At 38.7% G+C, this 18,385-nt stretch overlaps 2 protein-coding genes across 2 annotated transcripts; one reads left to right on the top strand and one right to left on the bottom strand.

The window, feature by feature from the left end:
* Positions 1 to 786: 786 nt before the first annotated feature.
* On the top strand, positions 787 to 7,857 carry gpaa1 (glycosylphosphatidylinositol anchor attachment 1). Its single transcript, XM_086172571.1, has 13 exons — positions 787 to 900; positions 1,134 to 1,252; positions 1,386 to 1,565; positions 1,785 to 1,896; positions 1,985 to 2,132; positions 3,396 to 3,497; positions 3,648 to 3,844; positions 3,930 to 4,126; positions 4,233 to 4,386; positions 4,845 to 4,916; positions 5,001 to 5,212; positions 5,496 to 5,666; positions 6,346 to 7,857. The coding sequence occupies exons 2-13, from the start codon at positions 1,179 to 1,181 to the stop codon at positions 6,587 to 6,589; spliced, it is 1,863 nt and encodes a 620-aa protein (XP_086028697.1). The 5' UTR covers positions 787 to 900; positions 1,134 to 1,178; the 3' UTR covers positions 6,590 to 7,857.
* Positions 7,858 to 9,144: 1,287 nt separating this feature from the next.
* LOC147218759 (ranBP-type and C3HC4-type zinc finger-containing protein 1-like) lies at positions 9,145 to 17,267 on the bottom strand. The gene is made up of 9 exons (XM_086172570.1): positions 16,823 to 17,267; positions 14,635 to 14,809; positions 14,255 to 14,350; positions 13,995 to 14,136; positions 13,809 to 13,899; positions 13,407 to 13,692; positions 11,625 to 11,710; positions 10,750 to 10,854; positions 9,145 to 10,664 (listed from the first exon to the last, which is right to left on the bottom strand). The coding sequence occupies exons 1-9, from the start codon at positions 17,084 to 17,086 to the stop codon at positions 10,611 to 10,613; spliced, it is 1,299 nt and encodes a 432-aa protein (XP_086028696.1). The 5' UTR covers positions 17,087 to 17,267; the 3' UTR covers positions 9,145 to 10,610.
* Positions 17,268 to 18,385: the final 1,118 nt, after the last annotated feature.

Raw genomic sequence — 18,385 nt, 5'->3', positions numbered from 1 at the left:
CATATCTTGTGGTGACCCGGCCCGTCTATCAAATTTTAAAAGTCAATGCGGCCCCTGAGCCAAAAGGTTTGCCCACCCCTGTTTTACATGGTCCTCTGTTACACGGTTGGAGCAGCCAAACAGACATCTGCCTCAGAGAAGTTTTATTTTTTAACAACCATGTTCTCCATCTGCATCATTGTGGTGTTACATAGTAGCGACACAAGCATTAGAAGAAAACACAACCTGACCAACTTAATAAAGATCCTGAATAAAAAGCAAGCCCCAGTCACCTGCGACACCTGCTATCTATTGGGAGAGGTTGCTGGAGTTTCATGAGTCAAGGAGATCCAGGCACGGGTGACCATTAATGTGTTGAAAGTGATAAAAAATTGAACTATTATTTTTGTGAACTACCTCATATATGCAATTGAGCTAAGCAAACCTTGGAAGTTTTTTTTTTTCATTTAAATACTCATTTAACACTAACTCTTGCACTTTTTTATGTATATCACAAGACATTATACAAAACATAGATTCAACTATGACTGAATTATGTTTAAGATGGTCACTTGTTTGGTTTCTTAACAGCATATAAAGTACTAATTACTTTTTAATTACTTTTTATTGTAAAATAGTAAAACAATACTGTTGAAGCAAGATTTACTATTAAACATTGGGGGGAAAATAGGGATTTGGTAGTAGTAAGGGGAGAAAAAAAAATGTTTTCATGATTTTGAAAATCCATTAATGTATTAAATATAAATATATATATACACACGCTTTACACCAAACCGGAAGTGGGTACACCACATTCTTGTTCCGGAACAATAAATGAAATGGGATCCTGAGGCGTGGTTCTAATGAATAAAAGCGAACCCTCTGTTCGTAGATATTTGTTGTCCTTACACTGGAAAATAGGTACGTGTCTTCACTTATTCAGTTAAATAAAACATAATCGTTTACGTGCCTGTTTTTATCATATGCTGATACGGTGGTTACTGAAATAGTATTGCTGCCTGTCTAAGCTAGCAATGGGGCTAACAGCTGTCAATAAATACAACGTTCTCGTAAAAAGCATGCGATACATTTACTCCTAAAATATGATATGTCTGTTGTTGAATTCTTAAAACTGCTCACTATTTTTTCTCCAGCTTACAGTGTGCCCTAAGCTTCCGGATCAGTTAACCAGCACCAAAATGGGTCTACTGTCCGATCCGAACAGAAGAAGGGCTTTGATCAGCCTTCTCACCCGTCTCAATACCCCAATTTGGTTTGTGTTTATGAGCTCTGTTTAGTTGAAGTCTAAAACACATCTCTCATTATCACCTTAGATATATGTTCACTCGGTCAGTTGAGTATAAACATTCTAATGTTCCAACTTAAATACCATCCTTTCTTGTCAGTGTTGTCTGCTACATGGCTGGTGTGGCCTGGTTCATGGGATTGTCATTTGAGCCATTCACCTTGCGGACCTATATGTCAGAAAATGCCATGGGTTCCACCATGGTAGAAGAGCGTTTTCCAGCAGGGGAGAGAGCGCTGGCCACTGGCAGAGAGTTTGCAGCACACAAGAAGAAAGTCGGGTATGTTTAAAAAAAACAAACAACAAACTGCAAACTGATTGCTCTTTATGTCTTTTGGAGAGTGGATAATCTGCTGAGACTTTGCATGTAGGGAATTTTAAGGCGCCCCCCCTCACATCTTTAAAGAATATCTCAGACTGATGTTACTATTCATAAGCCAGTACCATTGAGTATTATAAGTAAAATGTTGGTACCATCTCATTAGTTGTTTCTCTGCAGTGGATTGCCAGTGGAGTGGCTAGTGCAGAATATGCAGGCTCGAGGTCTGGAGGTGTTCACCCAAAGGTTCTCTCGCACTTTGCCCTTCCCTGATGAAAACAAAGAGAGATATGTGAGTTTGAAATATGGATCTTTTAATGTAATGGCCCTTTCTTGTTCATGTATATCTTTTCTGAGTGTGGTCTTCTTTTTCCTATCAGATGGTGAAAGGTACAAATGTATATGGGATCCTTCGTGCTCCCAGAGCACCACGAACTGAAGCTCTGGTGCTGAGTGCCCCCTGCAGCCCAGGAGATAAAAACAACCAGGCGGTGGGACTGCTGCTCGGTTTGGCACAGTATTTTAGGAGTAAGTACAGAACTTAGTTGTCTGGTTTCATAAAAAGGTCAGATTATGTGGAAGTCCCTGATTACCTCAGGAGATTTTCATAGTAGGATTTTAAATTGAAACATGACAATGGCTGAGGATGGCTGTGTTTATCTCATGATCCATTAATATCTTATATAATAATAATTATAGAAAATAATAGTTATTCCAGAATTTTTGAAAGACTCATGCAATTTTTTTGAATAATGTCTTGCTCTCTTTGTTTGATTTTTTTCATATCTATATAAATAAAAAAAAATATATATTTTTTTTTTTTTGTACATGCAAATGATTCAATTTTTTTTTCAAAGTTACTTTTGAGGATTGTTTAATTGTTGAGGGAAATTGATCAATTTGTTGATCATCTTTTTTAAGCAATAAATGATATTTATCTCAATCTGTGATCTCTGTCTCGATAGATACTAGAATTAGCATTTTAAATATTTGAGAAAATGAATGATCAATTGCCTGGTGCTTTTTCAAGTGGTCATCTGTCCGTTTACTTTTCAAAAAGTCATTTTACTTAAGTCAATATGCAGGCTAATTTTGAGCTCATTTCCTGCTATCTTGCTATAATAGTGTGTGAAGGAGAGATTTTGTGGGTCCTTCCTTCCAGCTGCTGTGTTTCACAACCAGTTTTGCTCCCAATAGACTTTCATCCATTCCTTCCATCCATTATCTGCCGCTTATCCTGCAATCAGGGTCGCAGGGATGTTAGAGCCTATCCCATCTGCCATTGGGTAAGAGGTGGGCTACACCCTGGATAGGTAGCCAGTCGATCACAGGGCCACATATAGACAAAGAACTATTCACACTCTCATTCAGTTTGGGAGGAACCCAGAGGAAACTCGCACAGATGCGATGAGAACATGCAAAATCCACACAGACAGGCTCCCTGCTGGAATCCCTTTGTGGGGTGGGGCAGAAGCACTAACTTTCATTCATTCTTACATACATCCACTCATCCATACACTCCCTTGTGTTGCTGCTGTAAGAACCTGTGTCTGCTACTAGTTTCCATTTTTTGCAAGACAGTATTTATATATTTTATATTTTCTGACATGTTTGTATGGTACTGTTTTAACTTATATTTATTACTCAACTACCTCTACTGCATTGTCCACTTTTTGCTGTGTGAATGAAATTTACATGGCAAAAAATGAAGTGTCTCCATTGTGGGATGATTAAGGGCACATTGTATTCTATTTCAGTGGACCTTTATTCAACTCCTGTGTTCTTCACTAGATCAAGTTTACTGGGCAAAGGATATAATTTTCCTTGTGAATGAACATGATCTGATTGGGATGCAGGCCTGGCTGGAGGGCTATCACCACACCAACACTACAGGTGATCACCTATTTTCTCCTTATTATATTTAGCATTTGCAAATATATGTGTCTTTAAACACAAACAGAAATATTGTCAGATGTAATTTTAAAATGTGAGGACTGGATTCCTGAAAGGTTTTTTTTTTTTTCCCCTGTATGGTTTGTCAAGGCATGGACTGGTCTCCACTTCAAGGTCGGGGTGGCTCAATCCAGGCAGCCTTGTCTCTGGAGCTCAGCAGTGATGTCATCACCAGTTTGGATATAGTACTTGAAGGGCTGAACGGTCAGCTACCAAACCTGGATTTAGCCAATCTCTTCTATGCTTTCTGTCAAAAGATAGGTGTCCTTTGCACCATCCAGGGCAAGGTAAGAAGTGCAGCTTCTGTCTTGCCCCAGTTTGGCAAATTACCTCAGGATGGTTGCTATAGCAAGAGTTTCTTTGTATCTGTAGCTGCAAAGGGATGACTGGGATAGTGTGACAGGCTACAGCCATGCAGTCCAAACGATGATGCTAATGGTAATGAAACAGGCCAGTGGGAGGCCTTGGGGGGACCATGGTCTGTTCTTACGCTACCACATTGAGGCAGCTACCATCAAGGGCATCAACAGCTTCCGTCAGTACAAGACTGATGCCACCACGGTTGGCAGGTCAGAATTTACCTTTTATATGACTGGTGTGAATTGCTTTTACCCCTTTTTTTTTTTTTTCTTTTTCACTTGTAATTCTCATTTGTGCTTTTTGTATTCCTCCTAGACTCCTTGAGGGAATGTATCGTAAGCTGAATAACCTTCTAGAGAGATTGCACCAGTCATATTTCTTCTACCTTATGCCATCACTATCTCACTTTGTCTCCATTGGCTACTACATGCCAGCCTTTGGCCTACTGGCTCTTATTCTGCTACTTCGTGTATCCTTTGCCTCTTGTTTTATCACCAGTTCATTAGGATGTAGAGTTATTTCATTAAGCAAGTAAGATTACATCAGAATATATGAAATAGGTATGCTATATTTTTAAGCTCAAGTTATAAATGAATAAGCTGATATTATTGGTAAGTGTCTGATTAAATATATATCTTTATCAATGTAAATATTCGCTGATATGAGAACTTTAAAAATCAGTATTATTGCTTAAAAAATTCAGAACAGGTAAACATGACAGCGCTGGCTTCAAAATCAATATCTGATCATTGACAGGTACAGGAAATGTTTTGGAAATTAATATTTGTCATATAGAAAATTGGAGCCAGGCTTGTTACATTGATCAATTAAAAAAAATGAGTATTATACTACTAATCAAATTGCCAGATGTTTCCAGCACCCATCTCTGTAAAAAATTGCTATATATCATTCTTAACAATAATTCAGGCTTTAGACCTGTGGGTTGAATTGGTCACCCCCCCACTAAGAACAGAAGTTAGTGCCTCTGGCACTGAACAGGTTAGATAAACACACACACACACACACACTGTTAAAGGAAATAAATCGGAAATTAATGTTAACCATATATATAATTTTCTGCAGTCCAGTGCTTCCAGGCAGCCCAGCACAGGCGTTCTGTGTGTGTTGACTCCTCTGGTTATCAGCCACATGACCGGGGCAGCGCTCTACACCCTGCCAATCCGCTTTCAAGAGATGGCCTTAGAACATTTCCCTGTGTCTGAGACTGAGGCTGTGATTCTAACAGCTATTGCTGTTTACACAACAGGTCTGGCTTTGCCTCATAACACTAACAGGTAACCACACAACTCATATGGGAGATCTGTATATTGTTTTTTTTTTCTGTCTTCATGATATGTTTTGCAATTGCAGCATCTGCTAAATACTCAAATGTACTCTTTAATGTCTTGCTTTACTGGCAACCACATAAGTACCATGACTTCTTGCAGCTATCTTTAATAATGATTTTTTTTTGTTTTTGTTTTATTTGTGTAATAAATGTCAATGCCCTTTTTGTGCAATGCTTTAAAGTCCTACTTTGGCAGGATTGTAGACTGAATTTCTTATCTTGTCCTGTAGACTCCTGTCAGGTGAGGGGACAGAGCAGGGCTGGAGAGTGTTGAAGCTGGTTGCCGTCCTGTACCTGGCAGTACTGCTGGGCTGCACTGCCCTCATCAATTTTTCCCTTGGCTTTATCCTTGCTCTCACCTTGGTGCCTGTGGCTGCCTTCATTACACCCCATGTCCCCAAGTAATGCATCTACACAAATTTCTTTTTTCCTTTCAATTATTTTTCAAAAAATTCCTCTAGCAATGCTCAACAGTTGCTTTTGGTCACATGGTTCTTATATCAAGCCTGTCTGGCTCAAGACAATGGGCCGGGTAGAATTGGGGGTTGAGTTGCTCGATAAAAAAAATCAGGCCTAAATTTGGCAAAGTAATGTATACAGATTATGTGAATTCATTCAAGTCCCTTGAAACCAATATTTAGTTAAGTTTGCATGTGTTTGGAGATATCATGTTTCAAGTCATCAATTCATGTCAATTTTTGGGGATCAACTTTGTGTCCTGATTTGGAGGAAAAAGTTATTTTTCCATTTGTTCCACCGTTGTCCAAATTAACGGAACACCTTCGCCCCCTTTCTTAAAGCAAGGATCTACACAAATATTGAACTAAAAGAAACATGGACAAAATTTGCGTCTATAACTTTTTGTCAGCACCTTCTCTTCAGCTTGTTTCCAAGTGACACTTGATCATGTCATTATATCCTAACTACCTCTTTGCTTGTCTTGTATGACCCTTAAGATGTATGTTGCTTAAAAGATAAAAGGGTCTGATAAGAAGCAACCCGAATTAAATTAACCTGTTTTAATATATTTTATAGTTTGAAGGGTTAAATGTATACTAAGCAAACTCTTTCCCTTTGCAGAGTTCTGTCGGCTGTCATCATGGTCATCCTTAGCCCAGCTTGTACCCTTTTGTTTTCCGTCTTCATCTTCCAAGAGCTTCAAGAAATGCCTGTCAGCTTCCAGGATGGGTGGATGCTCTATTTGTCGGTCATCTCGCAGGGCATCTTGGACCATTATTTGTACGGATCATTGGTCTACCCACTAATTGCCTTGTTGATCTATCCATGCTGGCTTCTTTTCTGGAACATTCTCTTCTGGAAGTAGCATCAACAATCTCTGAGATGTTCTCAGGTTTGTGTCCTACCAGGGAATGTGAACAATGACAGTTAAGTGCACTGGAGACTGGAAAGAGAGGAGATGTGATTTTGATTTGGGGAAATGTGTCTGATTCTTTTGATACGGTTTTTATGTCACAGTAGTATGTCCTGAGTACTTTTTAAATATCAGAGTCATGTTTATATGAGTGAATGAATGATTTTGCATTATGCAGGATTAACTGATTATAAATACATTTGTATATAAAGGGATGGTAATAGCTCATTCCATCATTACTCCAAAGACCATGGGCTTCATTTTTTTTCAATGTCAGTTGCCTTGTTTTCCCTGTCTTTGTCCTTCTGCTCATGAGCTGAAAGTTGTTTTCATCTTGTTATCCAAAAGAATGTCTCAATTCCTTTCATGGCATTTTCAGGACGAGAGGAGGCAGTTACAAAAAAGCACACACAACTGTACCTGTACCTTTTTTTAACACTGTGATACACACCAACAGTGGACTCACTGGTACAGTGGTACCAAAGGGCCTTACTGAAGCCTGCCCATTAGCCTGCTGTCACGAAAAACGATTAAATGGCCGTCACTGTTTTCATCCTATTTTTTTTTCTTTTTGTTTTTTTTTTAAATTGTTTTTGAATAACATTCAGACAGTGTATTATTGACATGGATATTAGTAAGCAGTTAATGCAAATCAGATATTTTATGAATGGTAAAAGTCAGTGATATGGGACATCGAGTTTGAAATAAAACATAATGGCTCTACATTGATCCAAAACTTATATGACAAGTCATTCCTGTCAATAGCTCAACATGAGTTAACTCATACAAAATCAACCTTCAAATGTTGAATACAACAGTGATTCGAAGGGCATATGTTGCAACTTCATTGGCATCCATTCAATAATATGGAGCAGAGGCATGTCTCTTCACTTTAAAAAGCTGTTGACCCCTCTCCTCAAGTCAAGGTTTCATTCTTTGCTCCTGCCTCAGCTTGGAGAGATGGAAACATGACAGTTGGAGGCAGGGAAAGCAGTCAAGGACTTACATGTTGGGTTGTGGTAAAGCAGCCTTCTAGGTGTCAACACAATTGGTTATAAGTGCTGTATTATAGAAAAAATTTTGGCTACAGGTTTTTAACATGTTTTTTCCTTTTGTTTTTTTCTAACAAGCCTTCACTACATTGATTACTTGTAAATTTATTTTGATGTTTCTTTGACATATGTTGATTTATTTATGAATTCTAAAATAAAGAATAATACATATAATGGTGTGCTTTCGTCATTTTGCATGTAACCTGTGTGTGATCTGACAGTAAACTATGTAGTGTGTATAGCCAAAATTGAAATAATGGGATACAGAACAGAAGACTGAAGGTAGGAGAGAAGTTGGGTGTGTCACCTGGAAGGGAAGTAGATAAGAAGACTTAGCGGGGGAATGAGGACATACAGGAGTATACACAGGGAAAGAGGTTAGCAAAGAAGAAGTTGGACATTGAGATGACTGGAGACAGCAGACAGGAGACCAGGGAGAAGCAGTGTAGGGTGAAGGTAGAGGTTGATAAGGCCAAAAAAAGGGCACATGATGACTTATATGTTAGGTTGGACAGTAAGGAGGGAGCGTGATTTGTACAGGTTGGCAGAGATGGAAGGGACACATCAGGTGTGTGTGATTAAGGATAGAAAAATGTACTGACATGACAAAATGAAAGAGCAAAGGGTAGAGGAGTGGACTATTTTGGACTACAACAGAGGCAGCATTTACTTTTAACAAATGTTGGTAGAGAAGTACAGAGATGCTCAGAGGAAGCTGTAGTGTGACTTGGGATATCAAGGATAAGCATACAACAGGCTGCCATGAGAGGAACTATGGTACTGTATGAGGAAGTCTGGAGTGCCAGAGAAGTATATTGGACCGGTGCGGGACATGTTCATGTGCTTTGTCAGATAACAGCATGCCTCACCACTGTCTCAGAGTAGTTCAAGGTAGAGGTGGGACTGCATAAGGAATCAACTTAGTCCCTTCTTCTTTGCAGCTGTGATGAACCCGCTGACAGATTAGATAAATCAGGAATCTTCACAGAGTATGATGTTTGTAGAATGTGATCTGTAGTGAGAGCATGAAACAGGTGGGAGTATAATCTCAAGGGGAAAACACGGAACAGAGCTGGAGGCAGCAGAGATAAAGATGTTCACTTTATCTTTGGGAGTGGGTATGAGAGAAGACAACACAGAGGGTTAAAAGGGGGATGTTGATTCGACCCCTGAGGGGAGAAGTCAAAAGAAAAATATATATATTATATATATATATATATGTGTGTGTGTGTGTGTGTGTATATATACACACAGAGATACGTATATGTAAATATAAACTACTGGGTTCCTATGTATCCATGGACAGGAGTGGTCAATTGAATAGTGGCTGCGACTGCAGTGCATCACTTTAGATTGGTCTAATCATGGATAAAATATAATAAAAGGTACTTATCAAGAAGCACATGTAAATACATGAGAGGGAAGACAAATATCTGGAAATTAATAAACAACTGATTTTCTTTTATAAAAACATTTTAATCATTCAAATCCAAATGGTCTTATCCAGAAACATTATTGTTGATGTTAATATGAACCATAACACCATGACTCAGCAATGTCACAAAGAAATGTTGGGTTGTATTGCTGCATTTAAGGATCTGATCAGAAGTGGCAGAATGCTTACATTATTTTCCATGACAGCACAATTTTTTTCCTGGACATCTCGCTTTTTGGATGTTCTCCATGGCTGGATAATTACACTTTTCCATATTTTGCAGAAACTTTGGAACCTGTGTGTATATTATGGGGTTGCAAGAAGGCAAGGTTTTGGCTGACAGCTTGCTCCCCCCTGTGCAGCCACATACAAGACAGAATACTGAGGTTTTGATATTTGACAAAACAATACAAATGCAAATAACTAAAATTTACACAGTGATTGAGAAGATACTGAAATGTATAATCAACTTGTTTCAAAACCATCTGGCATTTCATTCATTTTATGATGGAAACTAGTCACAGAACTGCAAAGTGTTAGATTCATCCTTTAGTTGTTAAAAATGCAAACCATTTCATCAATGACCTGGCATGATGTATTTAGATATCTTTATTTGACTAATGTATTATCTTTGAATCATTTTTACTGAAAACACAATTCCATATCTGTCACAGCTCTAAGGACAATCAAATTAAATCAATGTACACCCTTAAAGTACAGATTACTCAATGCAGCTCAATAAAAATACAATTGATAAAATGTCATAAAAAAATAAAAGCACCCTACAACCCTGTAAATATGACATACCGTTCCATCTCAATCATGGCTTTTTTTAATGTTTCAAACATTTTGGCATCAACAGAAAACATTAACAAACACAACAAAACCTTTGCTTGGACTTCAAAGTCTGACATTCCCTCACCTGCAGCCAAAATGAAATGCAAAGAACTTACAGTATATCCTTCTCCACTAAAATAAATATCAAACACTGCCTGTGTTATTTGCATTTCTCTCTCTCACACACACACACACACACACACACACACACACACACACACACACACACACACACACACACACACACACACACACACACACACACACACACACACACACACACACACACACACACACACACACACAAACACACACAAACACACACAACACACACACACACACACACACACACACACACACACACTAAAAAAAGAGGTCTGGCTTAATTCAAATGTTTGTCATGGTTGTGTTATGTCTATAAAATGTCTGAAGCATCAGAGCCTGGACCTGCTCAGGGTCTGTGTCATAGTATGCTGCATTCAACACTACAGTCAGCTCATCATCAGCCGAACAGGTGCCAGGACTCTCAGTGCACTTGATAATCTTCATGTGAGTGTAACTTGTATAACAGAAGTAGCACTCAGTGCGTGTATGTATTGTATGCATGTATGTATATGAATAACGTTAATGAGAAAGCCATGATGGGCAGTCAGCTGCTGCTGCTTAGACCAGGCTCCCCTCTGTCCTCTCGCCTTCCTTTTTCCTTTGTGAGACATTTACAGAAGAAAAGCGTTGATTGTCACCGGAGGGAAATGATGAGGATGATGAGGGACCTAATTGTGAGATACCTGCTGAAGGCTGCCGTGAGTGTCAGGCCGGGCTGTAGCACAGATTTCACAGCCTGGACGGGAAGGCTTATTGATGAAAGTGCATGACGGACACGCCCACTCTGACTGCAGGAAGCAGAGAAATTAAAACAGATCTAAATGTGAATTGGTGGTATTTCGACTATTAAATCCCATTTCATGTCATGCTAAATTACAGCTTTGTACTTTAAATACTTTGCATCCCACGGAAAGAAACAAAAATAAAATGCTGGGAATCAAAACAGTCAAACACAGGACAAAACTGGGCTGAGGATAACTAAATCAAAAAACTCAAATCAAGACATACTTAACGTATGAAAAAAAAGATGAGACATAGTGATTCTCATGTTCGGACAAATACAAAAACTATCAAGCACAAATCTAAAGAATATTCTATTAACTGTAATATTTAGGCAATATAAAAAAGATGAATAATGATATTCCTGTGCCTGCTTTTAATTCTGTTGATATACCATGCATCATACACTACAGGCTGAATAAAGGAGTGGTTCGGGTCACTTTTATACATAATATTGAGGGTTAGAGCTGAACAGTTGAACAAATTCTAAAATAATTCTGAGATCATTTCTGGCCATATTCTTGAATATTTATCACAGTATTTCTAAATACAACTACAGAGGGAATTTTATCAAATTAATTATATTTGCTAATTGTTGAAATAATTGCAAATAATTGTATCCCCAATATCGGGGAATTATAGTTAGGTTGGGATTTATGCCTACTTACAAATTACACCTTTTAAAGGGTCATGTCAGTATAAGCAAACAGTATATTATACATATCACATGATTGGACTTGAGGGAAACCATGTCTTCATGGTGCAGCTTATACGGTACCTGAGATTTACTGGCTCTGCTGGGTTTGTCATTCAGCTGCAGGTTCTCTAGGTCGAGCACATCGTGAATGTCAGCTGATTTGTCGCCTGTGCACAAGAAATCCACATAAATCACTCATTGTCCACACATTAAAACAAAGTGAGAACATGATGCCACTGTGCTAAGAAGTGATTCAAAATTAAGGGGCTTCATTTAAATAGCATCCTGTGACTTGAGAGAGATACTTGGAAGAGCTTTGTAATATTCCCACACTTACCTGGTTAAACTGAACATATATTCGTACATATGGATGACCATCAAAAGTGCCATCTTGCTGATTATTACAATTGGCGATTCAGTCTTTTGCTCAATGATGCTTCAACACAATATTTCTGAGATCAAGTGAATTACTTCCTTATTACTAGATGCTCTTCTGACCTCTAAAGCCCTCAGTCTTTTGCAACGGCTAAATTTCAAATTTCCAGTCCCCACACACAAAGGAATCATGATTTTTCCAAGCTTTAATCCCATGTCCTTGTGTCCAAAAGGTCATTCATTTCATATAAGTTTTTAGATAACAGAAATCTGTTTTGAAATGCCTGATGACTACACTTACCAACATTGTGCAACACCGGCCACCTAAACAGGTCTCATCTGTGTTAGGCCATAGTTTTACAACGGGTGCCTCCATGGGGGAAAATTAATTGACTTCCATTTCACAGGGGCTTGCATGTATTCTTTTCTTGCCCCCCCCCCCCCCCCCCCTTTTCCTTATTTCCCTTTACACATGTTCAAAAATGTTAAGTTCATCCAATAATTTAATTTGTCACTTCTGTTCTATTTATTGAAACATGTTTTGCCTTGAGTTCCTGAATTCTGAAATTATCATTATGATGATGGTAGAGGCGCATTAGAGAAAAACAATGTTTTCTGTATTTTGGGTCAAATCGTCACATGAGCTCATTCTCTACATTATCCTAAAAATGAGGATTATTCATAGACTTTGTCACTGGTCCAGGCCGATATTAAATTAAATGGATAAATGAATGTCTAATTGCTGATTTTTTTATACCATTTCTACTGGTCAAAAAGATTTGCTAAGAGTTTGCTTTTCAATGATTAGGATACTTGTTCAGTCAGTACTTTCTCGTGGTCCTGCTGATTGTGGGGTCATGATATTGTTATTGTCTCTGTCTCGGCTCAGCATTAACACGAACACAACACCTGAGTGTAACGCTCATTTTTGTCAGATCACCTCATCAGTAACTTTAACATCGTGCCACAAAATCCCTTTATTACCAGTCTCCAAAAATGCCATTTGTGTGTGTTGAGTTTTTAAAGAGACTGAAGTGCAGCACATATGATTATAATCAACCATAATACTGTATCTAGGAGGGTAAACACAAACTGTTAAAGAACGAAGGAGACTTAACAATTAACATTTTATATTTTATTTTGTAACTATGCTAGGACAGACTTCTGCTCATCTAAATGCTAAGAACGTTAGACAATTAGGCAATAATCAACAATAACATACAGGACCTTAAATTTGAGCCCTTGATTTACTTAACTATCTATACATTATCATTAGCCTTTCAGCTGCATTCCACTGTTGATCATGTCATGTGTTCGGGTGGATTTCTAATGTTGAGTGTGATGCATGGAAGAATGGAAAATCACTCATCTAAGGACAAGCTGATGAAAAGCGACTTGGTTGTTTTGAGGGTTTAATCATTTTTCAAAATGACTGGCATAAACACCACTTTCAGTGAAAAGGCGTCACGGAGCACGTGTGTCACTCACTCTGGTTATTGTGGGGCAGCCTCGAGGGCAGTGTGCTGTAACCTCTCCAGTCCTGAGAGGTGGAGCTGTTGCCCGGTTGAAGAGGAATGGCAAGAAGGGCGTTCTCTAGATCCTGTTGGAACAGCTGGTGTGTAATGCGGCCTTGGCGGGCAGAGATCAGGTAGAGGTAAGCAGTGTCCCCGTCCTTCTGCACCCCATAGGAAGCCAGGGACCTCAGCTCTGTGCACAAACACTGGCCGATCACCCAGCGCTGAACACGAGGATGGAAGCCATATTCCAGAAAAACCTGAGGCAGAACAGTTGAGATTATGAACTCCAAGTAGGGGAGTAAGACTCTACTCACTGTTGAAATATACACATTTTAATAGTTTTAATATATAAATTAGTTAAAAGCTCTCCGACCTGTTGCTTGAGAGCAGCCACAGTCATGTAGGGAAAGACCTTGACTGTGACACAACAGGATGATGAAACATCCTCCACCACTACAGACAAACTGCAACACAGATGTGACACTGAAACTGTTGCACCTTTGCTGTACCTGGGACACTGAACAGCCATTGCTGCCTGGACGAGGTCTGACTTTCTCACCTTATCTCTCCGTCGGCATAGTTTTTTTCTGCGAGCTGAATAGTCAGAGCTGCTTTTTGACAGGCTAGAGTGGATGCGTGCTGTGAAGCAGCCTGAGTGTCACCTGCTTCAATCGCCCTGGCAAGTTCCAAGCAAAGCTCCTCTGGAACAGTGAGGTGGCAATCATAAGTGACAATTTAAGGACATGCAAACGAAAAAAAGGAAAACCAGACTTAGGGAAAAATAAAATAAAATAAAAAAATTGAAAAAAAAACACCCACCAGTAAGTGGCACAGAGACTGAACTCCACTGTTCCACAGATGCTGCTGACAAGTTTGTTTGTCTGTCATCAGATTTGCATGGGTTAATATTTGCAACTGTCAGAGAAAAGACAAAACAAAGATGTATTATACATGGTTGTAAGACATGAACAAAATATAAACCAGAGGAAACATCGATTAATCCCTCATTTACAGTACATTTTATTTAAAAATGAGCCCAAATAACTCCATCACTCCAAAATAGCTTCAAAAATAGTCCATGTTATTTGCTTTTACAATAATTGACACTGATGAATTCTAGTAGCAAATGTACCGGCAAGATGGACACTTTCCTTTTTCAGGTTTTGTTACGAACTTGGTTTCCAAAAAGTCAAACTGACCTCGATGTGCCTCTCTCAGTGATGACATCACCACTGTGGCCCATTCTTCAGCCTCACGGTCGCAGCGGAAATTGAAGCGGATGCAATCATGGGGTGGAGCAGCAAGACGCATCTCATGGCATCGTGGGGATTTGACCTCATATTGCACTGAGCGCAGGTCGAACTCGGCGATGAACTGAAGGTAAAAGAGAATGAAAAACATGAATAAGAATGTTGTGTTACATTTGAAAGGCTTGACATTTTTCAGAGCCATTAGTCTAAAAGAGAACTGTCTTCCACATCAATGATATGGAGCACACATTGATCATAAAGATCAACTCATGACAGTGTTTCTGGGGCTTTTCTTTTTTAGTAACTTCGTTAATTTCAAGACAAGTCACTTCAAACACAATGGAAAGAAAACAACCTGCAAAGACTGTGCTATTTTAATGATCAAAATTTCACATGTGCTTTCTAGGGGATAAAATGTTAGCTCCGGAACTCATATTCATGGAAAAGATGTAAAACTGGAATCTCAACGTTCTAATCTAAGAAACTGATAAACTACTAAATTAGTAAAACAGGAACTAGTGTACTTGCTAAAATGCAGTTCATGTTTCTTTAAGCTTTCCAAAACTGCTGGACCTATTCTTAAACCAACTCTCTGGGTAGCATCAAGAATAACGGATATAAGCCAATAAAAAATAATGATAAAACATAAATCAGATTGGAAACTAAACATACTTAATAGATGCAGAGAACAGCAATGAAAGAATCAAGGGTACTCAAACTAAACCAAGGAAATGGCTGTTTTTATGTCAAGGCAGCATTCAAAGTTTAGCAGATTAAGAAAAGCTGGGTCTTTGAAGTTTTATCAAACACCAACCCCAAAGGGCAAGTCAAAAAGTCTACAAGTTTTCAAGCTTGATTATCTAGCCTATTTTCCCCCACTCAGAATTAAATCAAATATATTCCATGGGAAAGAATAATTTATAACTGCAGTAACAAAATGTCCCATTTGGTATTAGCCAGTCCATTTGAATTTGACTCAAACAAGAGCTGTCTGAGCTGCTAAAAAGAGTCAAAAGTACAACTGATTAGACTTATTATGCAAGGACACATGTAAGGTAGAGGTTTTTGGGCGCTGCTCAGACACAACGTTTCCTTATATTACTGAGCTTTCAGAAAAGATGTGGTCTAATGAAAACAAAACAATTGGAAATCAAAGTGAAATTGAAAGTCCTCATTTATAAATCAATATATACATTATAAAACAGATTTGCGTATGCAACTGATGATGTACTACGGATAATATGTTCCCTCTTCTTGCTGACTGAATAAATACTGCAAAAGGAAAAATACTTTTGGAAAAAAAAAAGTGATTTTGTCAATAAGCGAAGGGTTGTATGCAATCTAGATTTACTTGGCAAGGACTCTACAACCTGAAATCCAAAATACTTATGAAAAAAAAAGTCAATAAGCAAAGGGTTGTGTGCAATCAAGATTTCCTTGGCGAGGACTCTACAACCTGAAATCCAAAATACTTTTGAAAAAAAAAATGTAATTATGTCAATGAGCGAAGGGTTGTATGCAATCTAGATTCACTTGGCGAGGACTCTATAAGCTGAAATCCAAAATACTTTTGAAAAAACATGTAATTTTGTCAATGACCAAAGGGTTGTATGCAATCTAGATTCACTTGGCGAGGACTCTCTACAACCTGAAATCCAAAATACTTAAGAAAAAAAAAATGTCAATAAGCAAAGGGTTGTGTGGAATCTAGATTTACTTGGCAAGGACTCTACAACCTGAAATCCAAAATACCTAAAAAAAATGTAATTATGTCAATGAGCGAAGGGTTGTATGCAATCTAGATTCACTTGGCGAGGACTCTATATGCTGAAATCCAAAATACTTTTGAAAAAAAATGTAATTTTGTCAATGAGAGAAGGGTTGTATGCAATCTAGACTTACTTGGCGAGGACTCTCTACAACCTGAAATCCAAAATAATTTTGGACGCAAAAAATGGTGATATCAATACAACTGGCGAAGGGTTGCGTGCGCTTGGACAGCGTCCCTAAAATGGCGTGTAGAGGCAAACACTGTCCACAAAATCGAGATGATTCAAGAAATGATCAATCATACGCACATGTGAATAAACAACGAATTAGGCCATCGTAACACATAGGTGTAGGAGAGAAATCTCACCACGCTGCGGTTTCCGCTCGTATCTCGCAGCGCCAGTCGGAACTCTCCGGCCCTGCTGGGGTCCATGCTGAGCTGTAGGCGCAGAGCCTCGCTGCCGGCTCCGGGCAAACACAGGGGCCGGATCCCGGAGTGGCACACCGAAACCCGCACTGACATGAGGACGGTGGTACAGCAAGCGGTCGGAGCAGGCCCGCCGCATGCAGCCTGTTGGGACGAGCCAGGGACCGTGACAGGAGGAGCCCAGCCGCCCGAGCTGAGTGCCATGTCGCCGGGGGAGTGAGGTTGACCGAAGCCCCGCGGTAAGTTCTGCTGTCAGCCGCTTCTCTTCGGTCTATAGGGTACCCCGGTGTTCAACGACAAAGCGTTTCTTTAAAGACAGCTTGAGGTTTTCTCCCCGTCTGGCAAACGCCTCCATTCTAGCCGATCCAAACGGACACCGAGCGAAAGAAAAACAAAACAGGAAGTGGAAAAGTACGTCTTTTATTTATCTCCGTGTAGAAAACTTGGCAACGCAATATCATGTCACGCATAGCATAATATTGAAAATAATAGCACTGACAACATCGAGGAAAATATTTTATTAATCGAATAAAATATTCAAAAAAGGTTTTTATTTTAAAAATATATTATCCCAGTTAGAATTGCTGTCGATGTGAGTGGACTGTCACATAAAACACGTGTCTCAGCATTTGGTAAAACGTCAATACATTGAGGTCATATCGAAGAAAAATAACGTACATCTCAAGAGATTCTTTTAAAATATACTAGTAAATAGTTTCATTTGTATTGCTGGTAAATAAGGAGAAAGTACTATGTGGCCATGCATTTAATAAAAGCAGAAATCATGATAGTTTTCTTTCGCCTCAGAGAGACGACCAATGTAGGTAAGTGTTACACAGCAAGATTCCTGTATTATAGCTTTTTTTTAATTTTTTTCTCGGGTTTTCTCGGGTGAACAATGATATCTTAAAAATCTGATCTATAGATGTTGGGATTTCAGTAAATATCACTGCAACTGTGGAGCTTGGATAAAAGACCAAAATTATTGCAGTGAAGAATGCAAAAGGCAACGCATTAATTGTTCATTTTAAACAAAGGCATTTTTAAAAATCCACGTTAACAAACTAAAATGTAAGGTACAAGTATATAGCGATTACATTCACTTTGTCCGAGATAAGTTAAGCAATAAAAATGGCACACTTACAACTGCAGATATACTCTTGACTTCACTTTTTGATGATATGCCAGGCATATCCACCCAATCCCCAAGGAAATCTGTAACAACAAATATTAATGACATGCACTTTTACCTTGCAATGATGGGCCCACCAACCACTTAAGCAAATTAGACAGTCTGCTAAATAGTTTGAAATCAATTAGGTGTATCCTGAAGAATATTAAGCCATTGTTTTTTAGTCCCAACATTTTTTTCAAGTCCGAATAAGATCGTACTACAGGCAAGAGAAATAAAATCCTCAGCTTTATATCTACATTCTAATGATTCTTGCCATTGAAAATTACTTTACCAATATGTACTTTACACCATGTCTACTGTATTAGTAA

The sequence above is a fragment of the Fistularia commersonii genome, chromosome 25, assembly GCF_037954325.1.
Source record: "Fistularia commersonii isolate RoL2024-O1a breed Wild chromosome 25, RoL_Fcom_v1.0, whole genome shotgun sequence".
NCBI classification, from domain to species: domain Eukaryota; kingdom Metazoa; phylum Chordata; class Actinopteri; order Syngnathiformes; family Fistulariidae; genus Fistularia; species Fistularia commersonii.
The sequence above is the reverse complement of the archived record's forward strand: the minus strand, read 5'-3'. Positions and strand labels throughout refer to the sequence as shown.

What these genes read in the sequence shown, in the direction of transcription:
- gpaa1 (XM_086172571.1), top strand. Translation starts at nt 1,179, where the DNA reads ATGGGTCTACTGTCCGATCCGAACAGAAGAAGGGCTTTGATCAGCCTT. An exon ending in CGTCTCAATACCCCAATTTG is followed by an intron (nt 1,253 to 1,385) that starts GTTTGTGTTTAT and finishes CTTTCTTGTCAG; the next exon opens with TGTTGTCTGCTACATGGCTG. An exon ending in ATGAAAACAAAGAGAGATAT is followed by an intron (nt 1,897 to 1,984) that starts GTGAGTTTGAAA and finishes TTTTCCTATCAG; the next exon opens with ATGGTGAAAGGTACAAATGT.
- LOC147218759 (XM_086172570.1), bottom strand. Translation starts at nt 17,086, where the DNA reads ATGGCACTCAGCTCGGGCGGCTGGGCTCCTCCTGTCACGGTCCCTGGC. An exon ending in CGAGCGGAAACCGCAGCGTG is followed by an intron (nt 14,810 to 16,822) that starts GTGAGATTTCTC and finishes TTTTACCTTCAG; the next exon opens with TTCATCGCCGAGTTCGACCT. An exon ending in ACTGAGAGAGGCACATCGAG is followed by an intron (nt 14,351 to 14,634) that starts GTCAGTTTGACT and finishes TTTCTCTGACAG; the next exon opens with TTGCAAATATTAACCCATGC.